The sequence below is a fragment of the Geotrypetes seraphini genome, chromosome 7 (genome assembly GCF_902459505.1).
Source record: "Geotrypetes seraphini chromosome 7, aGeoSer1.1, whole genome shotgun sequence".
NCBI lineage: Eukaryota > Metazoa > Chordata > Amphibia > Gymnophiona > Dermophiidae > Geotrypetes > Geotrypetes seraphini.
In genome coordinates this window covers 4,704,075-4,720,872 of record NC_047090.1, presented here as the reverse complement: position 1 = coordinate 4,720,872, position 16,798 = coordinate 4,704,075, and the positions used below count along the sequence as shown (strand labels likewise).

At 42.7% G+C, this 16,798-nt stretch overlaps 1 protein-coding gene and 1 long non-coding RNA gene across 2 annotated transcripts in view; one reads left to right on the top strand and one right to left on the bottom strand.

Moving 5' to 3' along the window:
• Positions 1–16,798, bottom strand: part of TBXAS1 (thromboxane A synthase 1) — a 186,321-nt gene that overhangs the window by 88,554 nt on the left and 80,969 nt on the right. Inside the window, exon 5 of the mRNA XM_033952350.1 lies at positions 11,360–11,456. Coding sequence (XP_033808241.1) covers positions 11,360–11,456 — 97 coding nt within the window. The remainder of the gene's footprint in view (positions 1–11,359; positions 11,457–16,798) is intronic.
• Positions 1–16,798, top strand: part of LOC117363865 — a 113,371-nt gene that overhangs the window by 81,096 nt on the left and 15,477 nt on the right. The window lies entirely within an intron of this gene.

The window sequence follows — 16,798 nt, the reverse complement described above, 5'->3', positions numbered from 1 at the left end:
CAAAAGGAAAAGCTATATCTTTTTTCTATAATATTCTAAGAGATCAATCCTTTACTTTTTCATATCATGCTATGAAACACTGGGATAATATATTAACCATTCCGCTCTCGGACATTGACTGGGAACTCTTTTGGTCTTCAACAAACCGCCCACTTTTATCTTCTAGAGTTTCACAGTCAATGCTCTTTGTTATGTGGAATGCAATATGGACCCCATATCGCATGTGGAAAGCCAAACTAAAACAAGATTCAGTTTGCTGGAACTGTTTGAAAGAAGAGGGAACTCTTGATCATATGTTTCTCCATTGTACTTTGGTCCGCTCTTTTTGGACCCAAGTCTGGAACACCATACAATCTATCACTAACTGCTCGGAAGAGATTTCTATGGACATTATAATCCTTCGATCTCAACATCCCTGTTTCACACAATCAAATTGCCCTCCTAAACTTATTGATACCATGATCGTGACTGCTCTCATGCATATTTTAAAAAATTGGAAACTATCTTCGTCACTAAATTATACGTTTTGGTGGAACTCTCTCTGTATGTACCATAAATATGAATCATATGCATATGAAAATAGAGTTTCGCTCCGAATATCCATGAATATGAAAAATAAAAAATCACCCTGGTCATTCTTAGATTCATATGTTCGCTCTACTTTGTAGACACTTCTGTCTTCCCCTATCTATTCTTCACTTTTTTCTCTTTATTTCCTTTCTCTTTTAATTTTTATTCTATTTTATCTCATTTTCTTTTCTCATACAATCTTCACAAATAATTTCATTACTCTGAGCTTTTCTTAATATTATGGTCCTTTATAGTTAATTGCATATTTATAGATCATATATATACAAAATGTTATTTGTTATATGTATTTGAATTGCTCATTGTATTTTTCCAAAATACTCAATAAAAATTTATTGAACTAAAAAAAAAAAAAAGGAATATCCTGAAATCTTGACCTGTTAGTAGCTCTCTAGAATTGGGGGTGAAGACTAAGGTTCTGGGGAAGTCTAGGAGTGGCTTGAGAAACACTGGTATACTTGTAGAAGAGGAGAAAGAAACTGGGGCAAACTTAATAAGCTATATGTTCTTTATCTGTCCTGATTTTATCCATTTCTAAAAAAAGAGTAAACACTGAAAAAGCAAGGGTTCCACATTCCTAATTCCAAACATCATCAAAAATGAACAAAATAAAATAACCTTTTGACTGAAAAGGAAGAAAACTCTTAAGCAACAAGAAAAAGTAAACCTGGAAATAATCATTCTAATTTTGAGAGAGGGACATGGACCATGCTTTTCTCTCAACGTGGATAAGTGTAAAGTGATGCATGTTGGTAACAATAATCTCATGCATGAATACAGGATGTCCAGGGCGATACTTGGAGAGACCTCCCAGGAAAGAGACTTGGGAGTGGCAGCAAAAAGGGCGAACAGAATGCTAGGAATGATAAAGAAGGGGATCACGAACAGATTGGAGAAGATTATCATGCTGCTGTATCGGGCCATGGTGCACCCTCACCTGGAGTACTGCGTCCAGCACTGGTAGCCATACATGAAGAAGGACACGGTACTACTCGAACAGAATGCTAGGAATGATAAAGAAGGGGATCACGAACAGTTCGGAGAAGGTTATCATGCCATGGTGGCGCCCTCACCTGGAGTAATGCGTCCAACACTGCTCACCATACATGAAGAAGGACACGGTACTACTCGAAAGGGTCCAGAGAAGAGCAATTAAAATGGTTAAAGGGCTGGAGGAGTTGCCGTACAATGAGAGATTGGAGAAACTGGTCCTCTTCTCCCTTGAAAAGAGGAGACTGAGAGGGGACATGATCGAAACATTTAAGATACTGAAGGGAATAGACTTAGTAGATAAAGACAGGTTGTTCACCCTCTCCAAGGTAGGGAGAACAAGAGGGCACTCTCTAAAGTTGAAAGGGGATAGATTCCGTACAAACATAAGGAAGTTCTTCTTCACCCAAATCTCTCTCATGCATGTTCATTGTGGATATCCTGAAAACCTGGCCTGCCAGTAGATCTCGAGCACCGGACTTGGGCAGCCCTATAGTTCTGCTTGTTATCACTATGCATTTAAAATATGCAGTGTATCAAATTCAATTAAACCATTGTGAAAAAAAAAGAATGATAGAGTATTGTAAAGAACAAACTGCTTATTTCGTGCACCCTTTGCTGCTTCCCATCAGAGTTTAATGGGTATTTTACAAATATAATGGAAGAGTGCAGCAAGTGAAGAAGAATCTTCCAGCGTGATCCGGAACAGCTCTGTTTAAATCACTGAAACACTGTTTCTGGGGATTAAATCAATCCTGGCCCTCAGAATAAGGTCAGTAGCTTAAGCTAAAGTCCTTCCATCTGGTCTCCTGAATCCCAGCCAGTATCTGGCAAGTACATATTTATAGATTAAGGTCACTTTGCTCAAGAATTCTCTGACCAATGGGAGCAAAGAGTCAAACATTTTATCAAGTTTCAAGTTTTCAAGTTTATCAAGTTTATTATGATATTTGATTAAACGCTTTTCAGATTACAAAGCGTTTTACAAAGGCAATAAAATCACAAATACATTAAAATTAAAAATGACTACTTTAAAAAGTAAAAAACAAACTGGGGTGACATGCCACATGAAACGGTAGGAAAGAAAGAAAAAATACAATTTTAAAATAAAATAACCAAAATGGGGTAGTACATTAGGAAGGTGAGGGGAAAAAAATTTAGAACAGAAGAAAAGTTAAAAGGGAAGGGGATGGGGATCTTAATTTGATGAAGGGTGATGGAAATAGGAAATAACCAGCAAAAAAAAAAAAAAACTTTTAGTTAAAGGCTTCTTTAAAAAGAAGACACTTTAAGCTATTCTTAAATTTTTGCAAGTCTGGTTCAAGTCATAAGAACATAAGAACATAAGAAGCGCCATCTCCGGATCAGACCTTCGGTCCATCAAGTCCGGCGATCCGCACACGCGGAGGCCCTGCTAGGTATTCACCTGGCTTATTTTATAGCCAACCATATCTTTATATGCCTCTCTCAAGGAGATATGCATCTAGTTTGCTTTTGAAACCTAGGACTGTCGATTCCGCAATAATCTCCCCTGGGAGAGTATTCCAGATGTCAACCACTCTCTGTGTGAAGCAGAACTTCCTGACATTAGTCCTGAACTTGCCCCCCCTTAGCTTCATTTCATGTCCTCTTGTCCGTGTCAAATTGGACAATGTAAATAATCTTCTCTGCTCTATTTTGTCAATTCCTTTCAGTATTTTGAAGGTCTCGATCATATCCCCACGCATTCTCCTTTTCTCTAGGGAGAACAATCCTAGTGTTATAAGTCTGTCCTCGTATTCCAGTTTCTCCATACCCTTCACCAGTTTTGTTGCTCGTCTCTGCACCCTCTCCAGCAGTTTTATATCCTTCTTTAGGTAGGGAGACCAATGTTGGACGCAGTATTCCAAGTGTGGTCTGACCATTGCCCTATAAAGCGGCATTATAACTTTCTCCGATCTACTCGAGATTCCTTTCTTTATCATGCCCAACATTCTATTTGCCTTATTTGCCGCTGCCACGCATTGTGCCGACGGCTTCAGGGTCCTATCTATCAGTACACCCAGATCTCTTTCTTGTTCACTTTTCCCCAGAGTTGCACCTGACATTCTGTACTCGTATTCCTTATTTTTACTGCCTAAATGCATTACCTTGCATTTCTCCACGTTGAACTTCATCTGCCATTTCTCCGCCCATTTTTCTAACCGACACAAATCGCTCTGGAGTTCCTCACTGTCCTCCTGCGATCAAGTCTTAAATAAAGAGGGAGTGAGTTCCAAATTGTTGGAGCAGTAACCGAGAAGATCAAGTCACGGCGAGTACCAATGATTTTTAAAGAGGGAACGTATAGGGTAGATTGTGAGGATGATCTGAGAACTCTAGGCGAATTGTACGGAATCAGATGTCTATCTATAAATGCTGGAGTATTATTTTTTAATGTCTTAAAGACTAAAAGAGCTATTTTAAATGTTATCCTATATGAAATGGGAAGCCAATGGGCATGTTTACTGAAGGCTTAAGATGGGTTGGGGGTAGGGAGGGAGGTTAGAATTAGAAGAAGATAGGGAAAAGGAAAATGTACAGTAAGCTCTCTGTTAACCAGAACTTTCAAGCAACCAGAAAAAAAAAAATCAAAGAAATACTGTAATACTTTAAATAAAAATGAAAATCAATTTCTGTTGGAAATTTAAGTGTAAACTTGACATGCCATACCTGATGAGTATGCCCACACTTTGCCTACCACATATCTGGTAGTTTCTCTGGAACAGTTCATAGTATGGGGCATAGTATTAGTAAGGCCTTTTTTAATAATAACTCTCAAGCAACCAGAAACTACATTTATCCAGCATCTATGAATCCCCATGAGTGCCAGTTAACTGAGAGCCTACTGTTATCATCATTTCATTTTGTCTTTTATTTGGTCTTGCATTGAAAAACAGCAAACAACATAAGAACATAAGCCGTGCCTCTGCTGGGTCAGACCAGAGGTCCATCATGCCCAGCAGTCCGCTCATGCGGTGGACCATCAGGTCCAGGACCTGTAGAGTAATCCTCTATCTATACCCTTCTATCCCCTTTTCCTTCAGGAAATTATCTAATCCAATACCATACTCTGTCCTATCACACCCTCTGGAAGCGCATTCCAGGTGTCCACCACCCTTTGGGTGAAGAAGAACTTCCTAGCATTGGTTCTGAATCTGTCCCCTTTTAATTTTTCCGAATGCCCTCTCGTTCTTGTGGTTTTCGAAAGTTTGAAGAATCTGTCCCTCTCCACTTTCTCCATGCCCTTCATGATCTTGTAAGTCTCTATCATATCCCCTCTCAATCTCCGCTTTTCCAGGGAAAAGAGCCCCAGTTTCTCTAATCTTTTAGTGTATGAAAGGTTTTCCATACCTTTTACCAGTCGCGTCGCTCTCCTCTGAACCTTCTCGAGTATCACCATATCCTTCTTAAGGTACGGTGACCAATATTAGACGCAGTACTCCAAATGCGGGCGCACCATCGCCCGAAACAATGGCAGGATAACTTCTTTCGTTCTGGTTGTAATACTTTTCTTGATAATACCTAGCATCCTGTTCGCCTTCTTAGAGGCCGCTGCGTACTGTGCCGACGGCTTCATTGTCCTGTCCACCAGTACCGCCAAGTCCTTTTCTAGACTAATTTCACCCATTACCAGCCCTCCCATCGTATAGCTGTACTTCGGGTTTCCTACATGCAAGACTTTACATTTCTCTACATTAAACTTCATCTGCCATTTATTTGCCCACTCTCCCAGTTTGTTCAGGTCCCTTTGTAAATCTTCACAGTCCTGTTTAGTCCTAACCCCACTAAAAAGTTTTGTGTCATCTGCGAATTTTACAACTTCACACTTCGTCCCTGTTTCTAGGTCATTAATAAATACATTAAACAGCAGCGGTCCGAGTACCAACCCCTGCAGAACACCACTCGTGACCTTCCTCCAGTCCGAGTAGTGGCTCTTCACTCCCACCCTTTGCCTCCAACCTGCCAACCAATTTCCAATCCATCTATGTTGTGACCAGCCAGGCTCCGTGCCTGTTCTAGTCCATGTTATTTCCTTGGCGTCCACCGGGGAGAACCAGGGAGAGTAGCACAGTTGTGAGCAGGCTCAGGTAGAGCAGGGTGTGGCTCCTTCTGCTGAAAAGCCAGTAGTTTGCTCTTGGGAAGGAAGGTGAGAGGGAGATAAGAGGTTTTCCAAGTTAGGCATTTCTGGCAAGGTGGGGCAATGCCTTAGACCCTGGTGTGGAAGAAGCTGTGAACCACACCACCTCTTGCTGCAAGGGAAGCCCTGAGGATTGATAGCTCCTGCTTCTGAGTCTGTGCTGAGTCACTGGAAGTTTTGTGTTTTTCCTTATTTTTGTGGCTAGGTTCTTTTCTGCTCCTAGTCACTGGCAAAGACTTTTCAGGACTGTACAATTATTGTTGGAAGCTAAGAGTGAGTGGGGAGAAGCTTGCCAAAACCTGGGAGGGAAGTTTGAAAGCGATTTTGCATGCTTTTGAAGGCAAGTTTAAAACATAAGAACATAAGAACTGCCATCTCCGGATCAGACCTTCGGTCCATCAAGTCCGGCGATCCGCACACGCGGAGGCCCTGCCAGGTGTACACCTGGCGTAATTTATAGTCCACCATATCCTTATATGCCTCTCTTAAGGAGATATGCATCTAGTTTGCTCTTGAAGCCTAGGACGGTCGATTCCGCCATAATCTCCTCTGGGAGGGCATTCCAGGTGTCAACCACTCTCTGAGTGAAGCAGAACTTCCTGACATTAGTCCTGAACCTGTCCCCCCTTAGCTTCATTACATGTCCTCTAGTCCGTGTCAAATTGGACAATGTAAATAATCTTCTCTGCTCTATTTTGTCGATTCCTTTCAGTATTTTGAAGGTCTCGATCATATCCCCACGCAGTCTCCTTTTCTCAAGGGAGAACAATCCTAGTGTTATAAGTCTATCCTCGTATTCCAGTTTCTCCATACCCTTCACTAGTTTTGTTGCTCGTCTCTGCACCCTCTCCAGCAGTTTTATATCCTTCTTTAGGTAGGGAGACCAATGTTGGACACAGTATTCCAAGTGTGGTCTGACCATTGCCCTATAAAGCGGCATTATAACTTTCTCCGATCTACTCGAGATTCCTTTCTTTATCATGCCCAACATTCTATTTGCCTTCTTTGCCGCTGCCGCGCATTGTGCCGACGGCTTCAGGGTCCAATCTATCAGTACACCCAGGTCCTTTTCTTGTTCACTCTTCCCCAGAGTTGCACCTGACATTGTATACTCGTATTCCTTATTCTTATTGCCTAAATGCATTACCTTGCATTTCTCCACATTGAACTTCATCTGCCATTTCTCCGCCCATGTTTCTAACCGACACAAGTCGCTCTGGAGTTCCTCTCTATCCTCCTGCGATCTGATTGCCCGGCATAGTTTTGTATCGTCTGCAAACTTGATGATCTCACTGGATGTTCCTTCCTCCAGGTCATTAATATAAATATTAAAAAGGATCGGCCCAAGTACCGAGCCCTGGGGTACACCACTAGTCACTTTCTCCCAGTCGGAGAACTTCCCATTTATGCCCACTCTCTGCTTTCGGTTTTCCAGCCATTTGCCTATCCATCTTTGTATATCTCCCTCTATGCCATGGCTTTGTAGTTTCCTGAGAAGTCTTTCGTGTGGAACTTTGTCGAACGCTTTCTGGAAGTCCAAGTATATTATGTCCACCGGCTTCCCACTATCAATTTGCTCGTTCAGGGTCTCAAAAAATTGGAGTAAATTCGTCAAACATGATTTCCCTTTCCTGAATCCATGTTGACTGGGTTTCATCAAGTCGTGTGCGTCCAAGTGCCGGACTATGCTATCCTTGATCAGTGCTTCAACCATCTTGCCGGGGACCGACGTAAGACTCACAGGCCTATAGTTGCCCGGTTCCCCTCTCGATCCTTTTTTGAAAATTGGTGTGACGTTCGCTATCCTCCAGTCGTCCGGTATCTGTCCAGTTCTGATTGTCAGGTTTGCAAGTTTTTGCAATAACTCTCCGATTTCAACCTTCAATTCCTTTAAGACTCTCGGGTGAATTCCATCCGGTCCAGGGGATTTGTCACTTTTAAAAGACTCCTCTTTACCCAGCCCTGTTACAGATTTCAGGCTGGAGGTTTTATTTTTGGTGTATGTTTGACCAGAGAGTGGAAGTGAATAAGACTATCTGTTGAAAATCATTGAACACTATGAACTTACCTGAGGGCTGCTGAGGAGCAGTGGTTGGAAAAGAACTTTGTAAATTAAAGCACAGAGTGAATTGTTTGTTTGGAAAAGACAAATCCTGAAGGCTGTCAGGGTTTTCCTCTGACTTTATTATTTTTGTTTCCAGTTGGGACTTTGATCGTTTATTTTGAACTGTATGCCATTCTTGACTTTTTGGATTTTGAACAAGTAAAAGTTTTCACTTTCTCTATACTACCCACCGTGTCTGAATCAATGATTAAGTTCTGTGAAGATCCTGTAGGGTGACTCTAGCCTGGGTCACACGCTATTGTACTCGTATATCAAAGCAAATTTCTCCATAAGAAATAATGAAAACGCAGATGATTCATTCCACAACCCAAAAACTTTAATACAAAATACTATGGGTTCCTTTCACTAAGCTGTGCTAGCGGTTTTAGCCACGAACACTACACACTAACGCCTCCATAGAGCTGGCGTTAGTATTTTCCGTGTAGCAAGGGGGTTAGCATGCGCTAAAAACGCTAATGCAGCTTAGTAAAAGGAGCCCTGTATGTACTTGTATTGCAAGACTTCGTTCATTTAGAACAGTCACTACACTCCCGCAGCGTCAGAAAGAGAAGAACCATCGGCTCAGTTGTGATGTGTGTATACTGTATGTACTTGTATTGCAAGACATTGCTTGTATATCAAGTTAAAATGAAATAAAATGTTTTGCTTGTCTTGCAAACACTTGCATACTAAGTTTCTTGTAATCCAAGGGTTTACTGTATTTCTATTCCCCCATAAAAAATGAGTGTAATGTCAGGACCCGAAAGGGTAGGAGGTGTTATGTATTACAGCCAGCCATATTATAAACTAAGGGGTTAATATTTAGGTTCAGGTTCAGTTTATTTGATATACCGCAAAAGTTTCAAACAAGAAATCTAAGCGGTGCACAATGTTACTATCGGGGGGGGGGGAAGGATAATAAAACCAGAGGAAAAGAATATTGACAAGACAAGGATAATGGGGGCTAGGGAAAATTACAAATTTTTAAAGAAGGGATAAGCAAGACAAGAGTGAAAACAAATAGGTAACAATGATGACTGATACCAGACATGTAATGAGCAAAACACATGCTAAAGAATACAAATTAAGTTCCAGAGCAGGAAGAAAATACTAAGGAAAAAATAATAAATTTTAGGCCAAGATTTGAAACTAATAAGTGAGCCTTCAAGCCTCAGATAAAGAAGGAGAGCATTCCAAAGGCTCGGGCCAGTAATTAATCATTCTAGACTTATGCAGTAAACATGTAAGAGACAGTCCCTGCTCAACAGAGCTTCTAATCTATTCAAGACAAACAGGACAATTAAGGGATTAAGGAGTACATTTTATTTTGGGAATGATAAAAACAGCACAGGTATTGAACAGATGAATAAGGGCTTAAGAATTAAAAGTCGTCTCATAAGAGTGGGTTTTTAGCCTAGATTTGACAAGGTTAGGTAAAGAGCATGAAGCGTTGACTCAGGAAGTCTGCTCCAGCTGTACGGCTGAGCAACATGGAAGAAAAGGAGTCTGGATACAATGGTGCAGTAGGGGGAGGGCGGTCCGCTCCAGGTGCCATCTTGGTGGAGGCGCCAGCTTCCATCCTCCTCTCTGCCCTCCCAGGCCTGGCGCGTACGCCCCTTCCCTCGTACCTCTTTCATTTTTCTTTCCCTATATGTTCTCTCTTTTACTTGATAAATCGTAGTTGTACCCTTCTTTCCCTTTTTTTCTGTTCCTGTTTGTTTTGTATTGTGTTTAAATGTTTTTAACAATGATTATTGTTTTAACGGATGTATAGTTACCCCATACATGTTTTTAAATTATAAATTATGTTTAATTATCTTTAAGACTCTGATCAACAAGACCCCTGCATTTTTATATCGATTTCTTGTTCCTTATTCTACAAAAAGAATATTACGTTCTAGTGAACAAAATCTGCTATCTGTCCCTTCGTTAAAAATTATCAATACAAGGAGACAATTTATTTTTTCTTGTACTGCACCACAGACATGGAACGCTCTTCCTATTTTCTTACGAGAGGAAAAAGAACTTGGAAAATTTAAAACTGAACTTAAAACCTTCCTTTTTAAAGATGCTTTTATATTATAATTTTAGTTTTAGTATTATGTTTTTCTATATGAAACCTGTGTTAATTATTCCTTTTGTGTTTCCCATCAATGTTTCTTCTTTACTTTATGAATTGTAGTTCATCCCTTCTTTCCCATGTTTATCATTGTTAATAATCATGAGTTCTTACCCATTATTTAATAATTGTATGTACTGTATTTGTTTTTGTTTTTTATATTTAATAATTGTTAAATTTAAAGTGTACATCGCTTAGAATATTTGATTAAGCGATTTATCAAGTCATCTAATAAACTTGAAACTTGTTCACCGCCTAGAAGACCGATTGGATGGTTTATAAAATTCCTAAATAAACTTGAAACTTTCGACCCTCGGCAAAATATAAGTAGTCTTTTCACTTTCATCTTGTTTAATCCTACATTGCATTGCAGAGAGCTATTTTAAAACATATAAAGGAGTTTTTTTTTATGCCAATGCCCCTCCCTAAACCCTGATCCTACTTAACCCTCCCTTGGAAACGATCTCTGATCTAACTTTGTAACCCTTCTTCCATAACTCTTTTTGTAATCCGCTTTGAACCGAAAGGTAATGGCGGAATAGAAATCTGTAATATAATGTACTGGTCGGTCTTGCCTTGAGCTGCTGTGGCTCAAGGTACTTACTGGTTGGTCTTGCCTTGAGCCATTGTGGCTCAAGCTACTCAAGGTTTCAAGGTTTATTAAAAATTTTTTATACCGCTTAATCTAAAATTCAAAGCGGTGTACAGTAAAATCTATTATCAGCATACAATAGCACACAAACAGAAGATTAAAACCAAAACATATCAGAACTGGGGATAGGTCAGTAAAAACAAAAATTCATACACCAGACAAACAAAGTAAGACAAGAGGGAAAAGGGAGGAACTAAAATAAGAAAAGAACGATTAAGGGAATAACAATAAGGAGAGGGATAACCTGAAAAAGAACAATGAGATTATTGCCTACATACTAGTTGGTCTTGCCTTGTGCCACTGTGGCTCAAGGTACTGGTCGGTCTTGCCTTGAGCTGCTCTGGCGGCTGCTAAGCCCTGTTTTTCTGAGGCTTTTTCCTCCTTTTTAAGTTTGAATTAACTTGTGCGTGCATGCTGTGATTTTTGGGGATATTAGTTGTAGTTAAGTTCGCATCCAGCACACTGTCTTTGGCGAAAGGGTTATTTGATATTTATTGCTTGATTTTCATTTAACTGTGTTTCTGGCTATACCTTGGCATGTTTAATACCATCCCTGAGCTGATGAGATTCCCTTTCCTGTCCACTGCTCCCCCCATCCCAACCTGGCTGATGTTGATTCATGAGCTTTCTCTCACTTTGGTAACAGGATCTTGATTTTTTGAGTCCTGTTTCCTAGATGAAAAGTATTCAAATATGGCCTCTTCGGCATTAAAATTTTAACCAAAGTGAGCACAGACAAGCACTCACCATTCGGTTTGTGAAGTTACTGAAATCCTTCACTAAGATCTGTTTGATAGCCTCGGGTTCACTTATTAGAATCGTCATTCGTCGTCCCAGGTAATACCTAAAAAACAGAATGGTTTCAGAAAATGAATGAGGGTTGGATTAGTGGCTCAGTGCTATAAAAGGCCATGTTTCGGTGCTTTTGCCTACATCAGGAGTCCAAAAGAAATCTGGAGTTAAAAAAAAATTAAAAAAAATGGCAGAGAAGTATTAACCTAAAGCACAATGCAATAACAAATCAAAAAACAACAGCTGAAAGACTGGAGGAATTATAATCAGTCAAAAAAACCCCAAAACACTCCAGTATATTTTTCCAAGTAAATGTATGCACAAACCAATTAATATTAATGAAGGAAAAATGTCTCAGGTGACCCTTAGCAATATCAGGCACACTAACGGAGTGAATATACCGTGTTTCCCTGAAAATAAGACCTACCCCGTAAATAAGCCCTAGCATGATTTTTCAGGGTAGGTCTTAATATAAGCCCTACCCCCGAAATAAGCCCTAGTCGCCAGCAGCAGCGCTTCCTGTCCCCTGCTGACCCTTCCATCTCTCCCTCCCATCCGAACCCCGACCGTGAGACCAAAATACCTGAGAACAAAACGGCAGCGTCGGCAGCACAGGCTGCATTGTGGCTTTCTCATGCCTGGGCGTTCTGTGTGCTGCGTTGCTGATGACATCATCAGTAATGCAGCAGAGGAATGCCCAGGTGTGAGAAGGGAGGGATAGGAGCATCAAGGGTTCTGCTGCACAAGGGATGGGAGGGAGGGATAGAAGCTGCAAGGGTTCTGCTGAACAAGGGGAGGGATAGAAGCTGCAAGGGTTCTTCTGCACAGAGGGATGGGAGGAAGGGATAGAAAGATACTGCACAAGGGGATGGGCGAGAGGGGAGGAAAGATGCTATGTTGGTAAATTTGGAGTCGGATTGAGCCATGAGGCCATCTACTACTGTGTTTCCCCGAAAATAAGATCTAGTGCCTTTTTTGGGCCCAAAATTAATATGACAGTGTCTTATTTTCGGGGTAGGTCTTATTTTTTTCCATATACAATGATCATCTCCCCCTTCCTCTCCTCCACCCCAATTCTTCCTATTTCCTTTCTCTCCCCCACATGTGCAGCATCTTTCCTCCCCTCTCACCCATCCCCTTGTGCAGTATCAGGAGGTTCTCTCTCACACACACACCCTCAGAGCACTTTAAAGTTACCTTTTAATCCGGCATGCTGACATCCTGTGCGCATTTGTCTTAGCGGCTTTGTCCTCGCGTGCTTTCGTCTATGAACCATTTTGTAATGGTGCACATAAGTAGCATAACACAAACACGAGGGTGTGTTCACAAGTTTGGTGCACAGGCAGGACTCTCATTTCCACATATAACTTGAAGAATACCGTCAATTACACATACTCTTGCCACATTTGTCTGTCCACTGTGAAAACAGATCTATGACCGGTGTAATTATGGGTGCATAACCGTTAGGTGTGCTGATACCAAGCTACTCTAGCATTCTATAATAGAATCTGGCTGTCCAGATGTTATAGAATAGGTCAGGAATACTAAGTCTAGACTGCAGTCCACAAACTGGACCGTGAACGCGATTCCTTTGGACCATGATGACATTCCCTTTGCAGAAAGGCTGTAGTTGGGCTTTGGTGATATACCTTAGGCATGGCCTTGTTTTCTTCCTGACAAGCGGAAGTGAGGGAGTGGCTGATCCAGAAACAGCCGCTAAGGGTTACATGGAATTGTTTCCAAAGTGGAGCAGTGCTTGGGCTTGTGGGTGGCAAAAGAAGGAGAGAGAGAGCAGGAAAGGGCAGCAATGTCAGGCTCCTGCAAGAGAGGTGAGGAAGAAGAGTGGAACTGAGAGAGCAAGGGTTGGTTACAGTGGGGGTGTTGGTAGTCGAGCCTTCTGAATCTCTTTTCTTGACAGTCAAGTTACAGGAAAAGACAGGCAATCTTTAATAGTGTTTTGCTGTTTTACTTGTGTGTGTGTGCGTGGTGGGGTGGAGAGGGGAGGGTTACACAATGCATCAAAAAGTCTCATTTCCATTACTGGAATCTGTGGTTTTAGTGTGAAGAAAGCAGTCTACCAATTGTTGTAACTTGGTATTTAGGACTTACTTAAGTGTCCATGCAAACCTACTAATCTGCTTAGTCTTAGTTAATGTGGAGTGTAAGCAACTCAGCAGTCAAAAAAGTGGACCGCTTGACAAAAGGTCTGAGTACCCCATGAATAGGCTCTAGAGAATAAGCCATGGTCACCGCAGTAAATCCGCAGTAATGGGGACATTTGCAACTGGTTTACCGCAGGAATGAGGACAAGACCTTTCATTGCCCCGTGGAAGCAGTGAAAAGTCTTGCTCCTGTGGTAAAAAAATTGCACCCGTGTCAGACTCGGCATCTCCTTCCCAGCTCCTCTTGGGCCTATTTTACCTTCAGGAGCCAGCCATGCCACAAGGAAGAGAGAAGGAACCCAAAACCAAAGCCTGAGACCAATGTGATTTGAAGAATAAAATTACCCGAATATTTCAGATTTGAAATATGTATCCTGCTAGAGCTGGTATTAGACATAACTGGGGACTGCAAAGCCCAGGCTGTGCTTCTTTAGCTTCCAGCTGGCTTAGGGCTCTTTCTCTGACAAGGGGGCAGTTGCTCTAGTTGCTCTCCCCTAACACTATTCCTGCCATGTGTGACTGAAGTATTCTGTTAGCTTGATTTTTCTATGTAGCATTCTGTAGTAATTTGGTTTGTTTAGTTTTCACAATAGTGGAGGGAAGACAGGGGTTTTGTTGATCCTTGCTCTGTATTATTTGTGTTTATAAAATGACAATTGTACAGAATAGTCTCTATATAATAAAAGCTTACCGGCGCATGTGCTGTTAAAACAGCATGATCTCTGCCGCTGTGGTGTGTGATCCGTGGCCGTGTTCCATTTTAGAACCCGGCGGCAGGGAACATTCTGGCCACTCCCCTCTTCCCACCCTCACTCACCAACCAGAAGCGCAGGCAAGCTCTCTCCTTGCCCGCGTCCTCAGCAGGGAACACACCTCCCATCCTCGCTCACCGCTGCTGCCGCTGCTGATCCGCCTCTTCAGAGCAGCCTGCGATTGTGGCCTGCTTTAAAGAACCTCGCAGACCGCTCTCCAACCTCAGTAGCACATTCCCTCTGACGCATGCGATCGCATCAGAGGGAACGTGCTACCGAGTTGGAGAGCGGCCTGCGAGGTTTGTTAAAGCTGGCCACCATGATCGCAGGCTGCTTTGAAGAGGAGCAAGTCAGAAGACGCCAGGATGGAGGGAGGGTAAGAAGGGGATCAATACAGGGGGCCAGGGGGAGAGGGAAAGGGGGCTGCTTTGGGGGGAGGGGTGTGCTGGAGGGGAGACAGAAGGGGACATGGAGAGATAGGGAGAGTGAAAGGGGGCTGCTTTGGGGGGGGAGATGTGCTGGGGACAGACAGCTTTGCTCTGGGGGGAAGACAGAAGGGGCCATGGAGAGATAGGGAGAGGGAAAGGGAGCTGCTTTGGGGGGAGGGGTGTGTTTGGGGCAAACAGCTTTGCTCTGGGGGGAAGACAGAAGGGGCCATGGAGAGGGAAAGGGGGCTGCTTTGGGGGAAGGGGTGTGCTGGGGGAGACAGAAGGGGCCATGGAGAGATAGGAAGAGGGAAAGGGGGCTGCTTTGGGGGGGAGGTGTGCTGGGGACAGACAGCTTTGCTCGGGGGGGGGGGGAAGACAGAAGAGGGCCATGGAGAGACAGTTAGGGAGAGGGAAAGGGGGCTGCTTTGGTGGGAGGTGTGTGCTGGGGGCAGATAGCTTTGCTCGGGGGGGTGGGGGGGAAGACAGAAGGACACAGACAGCGGCCAAGGAGAGAGAGATAAAGAAACACAGACAGACAGACACATCTATTCTAGCACCCGTTAATGTAACGGGCTTAAAGACTAGTACTTTAATAAAATAGGTTCAGTATAAAATCATAACTATTCGAGGCTTGTGTGGGTGGGATCTGACAGTTTGCAGGGCGGGGATGGGGACTGAGCTCACTGGGACGGGGACTTGAGCTCACTGGGATGGGGACTGAGCTCGCGGGGATGGGGCAGAGACGGGGATAAATTTTTTCCCCCTTTCATTCTCTAGATTCTCACTGTGTGGCATCCGGGTGCTAAATGGTAGTATCCACATACAGAATTGCTCCTAAAGTCTTGTCACTAGATGCCTCCATGTCATCCCTAAGTTAGCTGTTTTTTTCCTTTTACATTGACCACCATCTTCACCAGCCTCCTCCCTGGATAGTGCTTTGATCAGATGGTTCTAGGCTCAAGGAACGAAAGAGCGCCTCTTGTAAGATACACAATAGTGGCAGTTGGCTTCCTTCTCTCTTCTTCAGTGGCACCCAAGCTCAACTAGTCCTGAATTCAAAACATCCACGTCAGTGTGCCCCTTACAGCAGTCTGAGCCAGGGCACTAGACCCAGATTGGATGATTCAGGGTTGGGGAATGATAGGAGGGGGGGTCACACGTCATTAATTTGTTCAGACTATGAGGAACTGTTTCTATGGATTTCTGCATAACCGCATGACAAAGAAAACCCCCCCAAAAAAAGCTCAACATATCTTCAAGCGAAACATTTGATGGTTTCACAAAATCCAGACCATCACTTGAGATCTCTCATTCGCACTGTCTAACTACCACATCTGGGATCAGTGATGATCATAGGCCGCCATTTACTGGGCCCGTCAAAAGATTTACTTCCTAGAGATGCGACGAAGGCTCTTTTCTTTTGTTTCCAGGTCCTTAAGCACTGTCAAGAATTAGCAAACAATCCTATTCCAGCCTCAATCTGACTAATCATTTGCAATCAGTGTCGAAAAGGTTAAGGCTCAGGAGAGTGGCTTTCAGGGGAACAGATTACATCAGAGGACATTGTAGCAATGACATTTAAACCATTAAGATTCTTACTAAGAAGATCCGGTATAAACTAAACATCTTTCAAAACAAAATATTAGTCATGAATAACATACAGAGATTGTCTAATACAGTGTATCTCAAACTGTGTGCCGCGGCACACTGAAGAAGAAGAGACATGGCTGCCAGCTGACTTGCCTACGCGGTACAGTGCCAGCGCTGCCGGATTTGCCGAAAGCCTGAATGTTTCCCCCTTCTCTCTAGCATCCTCCAGCTTCCCTCCTGGCCTCCCGGTCTCACCTTTTAAAGCTAATTACAGCAGCCTGCAGAGGATCGCCAGTAGGTAAAATGATTTTATTTTCAATATAGTGATTGAAATGTGTCAGTTTTGAGCATTTATATCTGCTGTGTATATGAAAAATGAATGGAAAATATTGCATTACAATTTAGTAAAGGAGATGGGATCTGGGGTAGAGCTTGGGTGGGCCTAGGGAGGTCTGTGGTTGG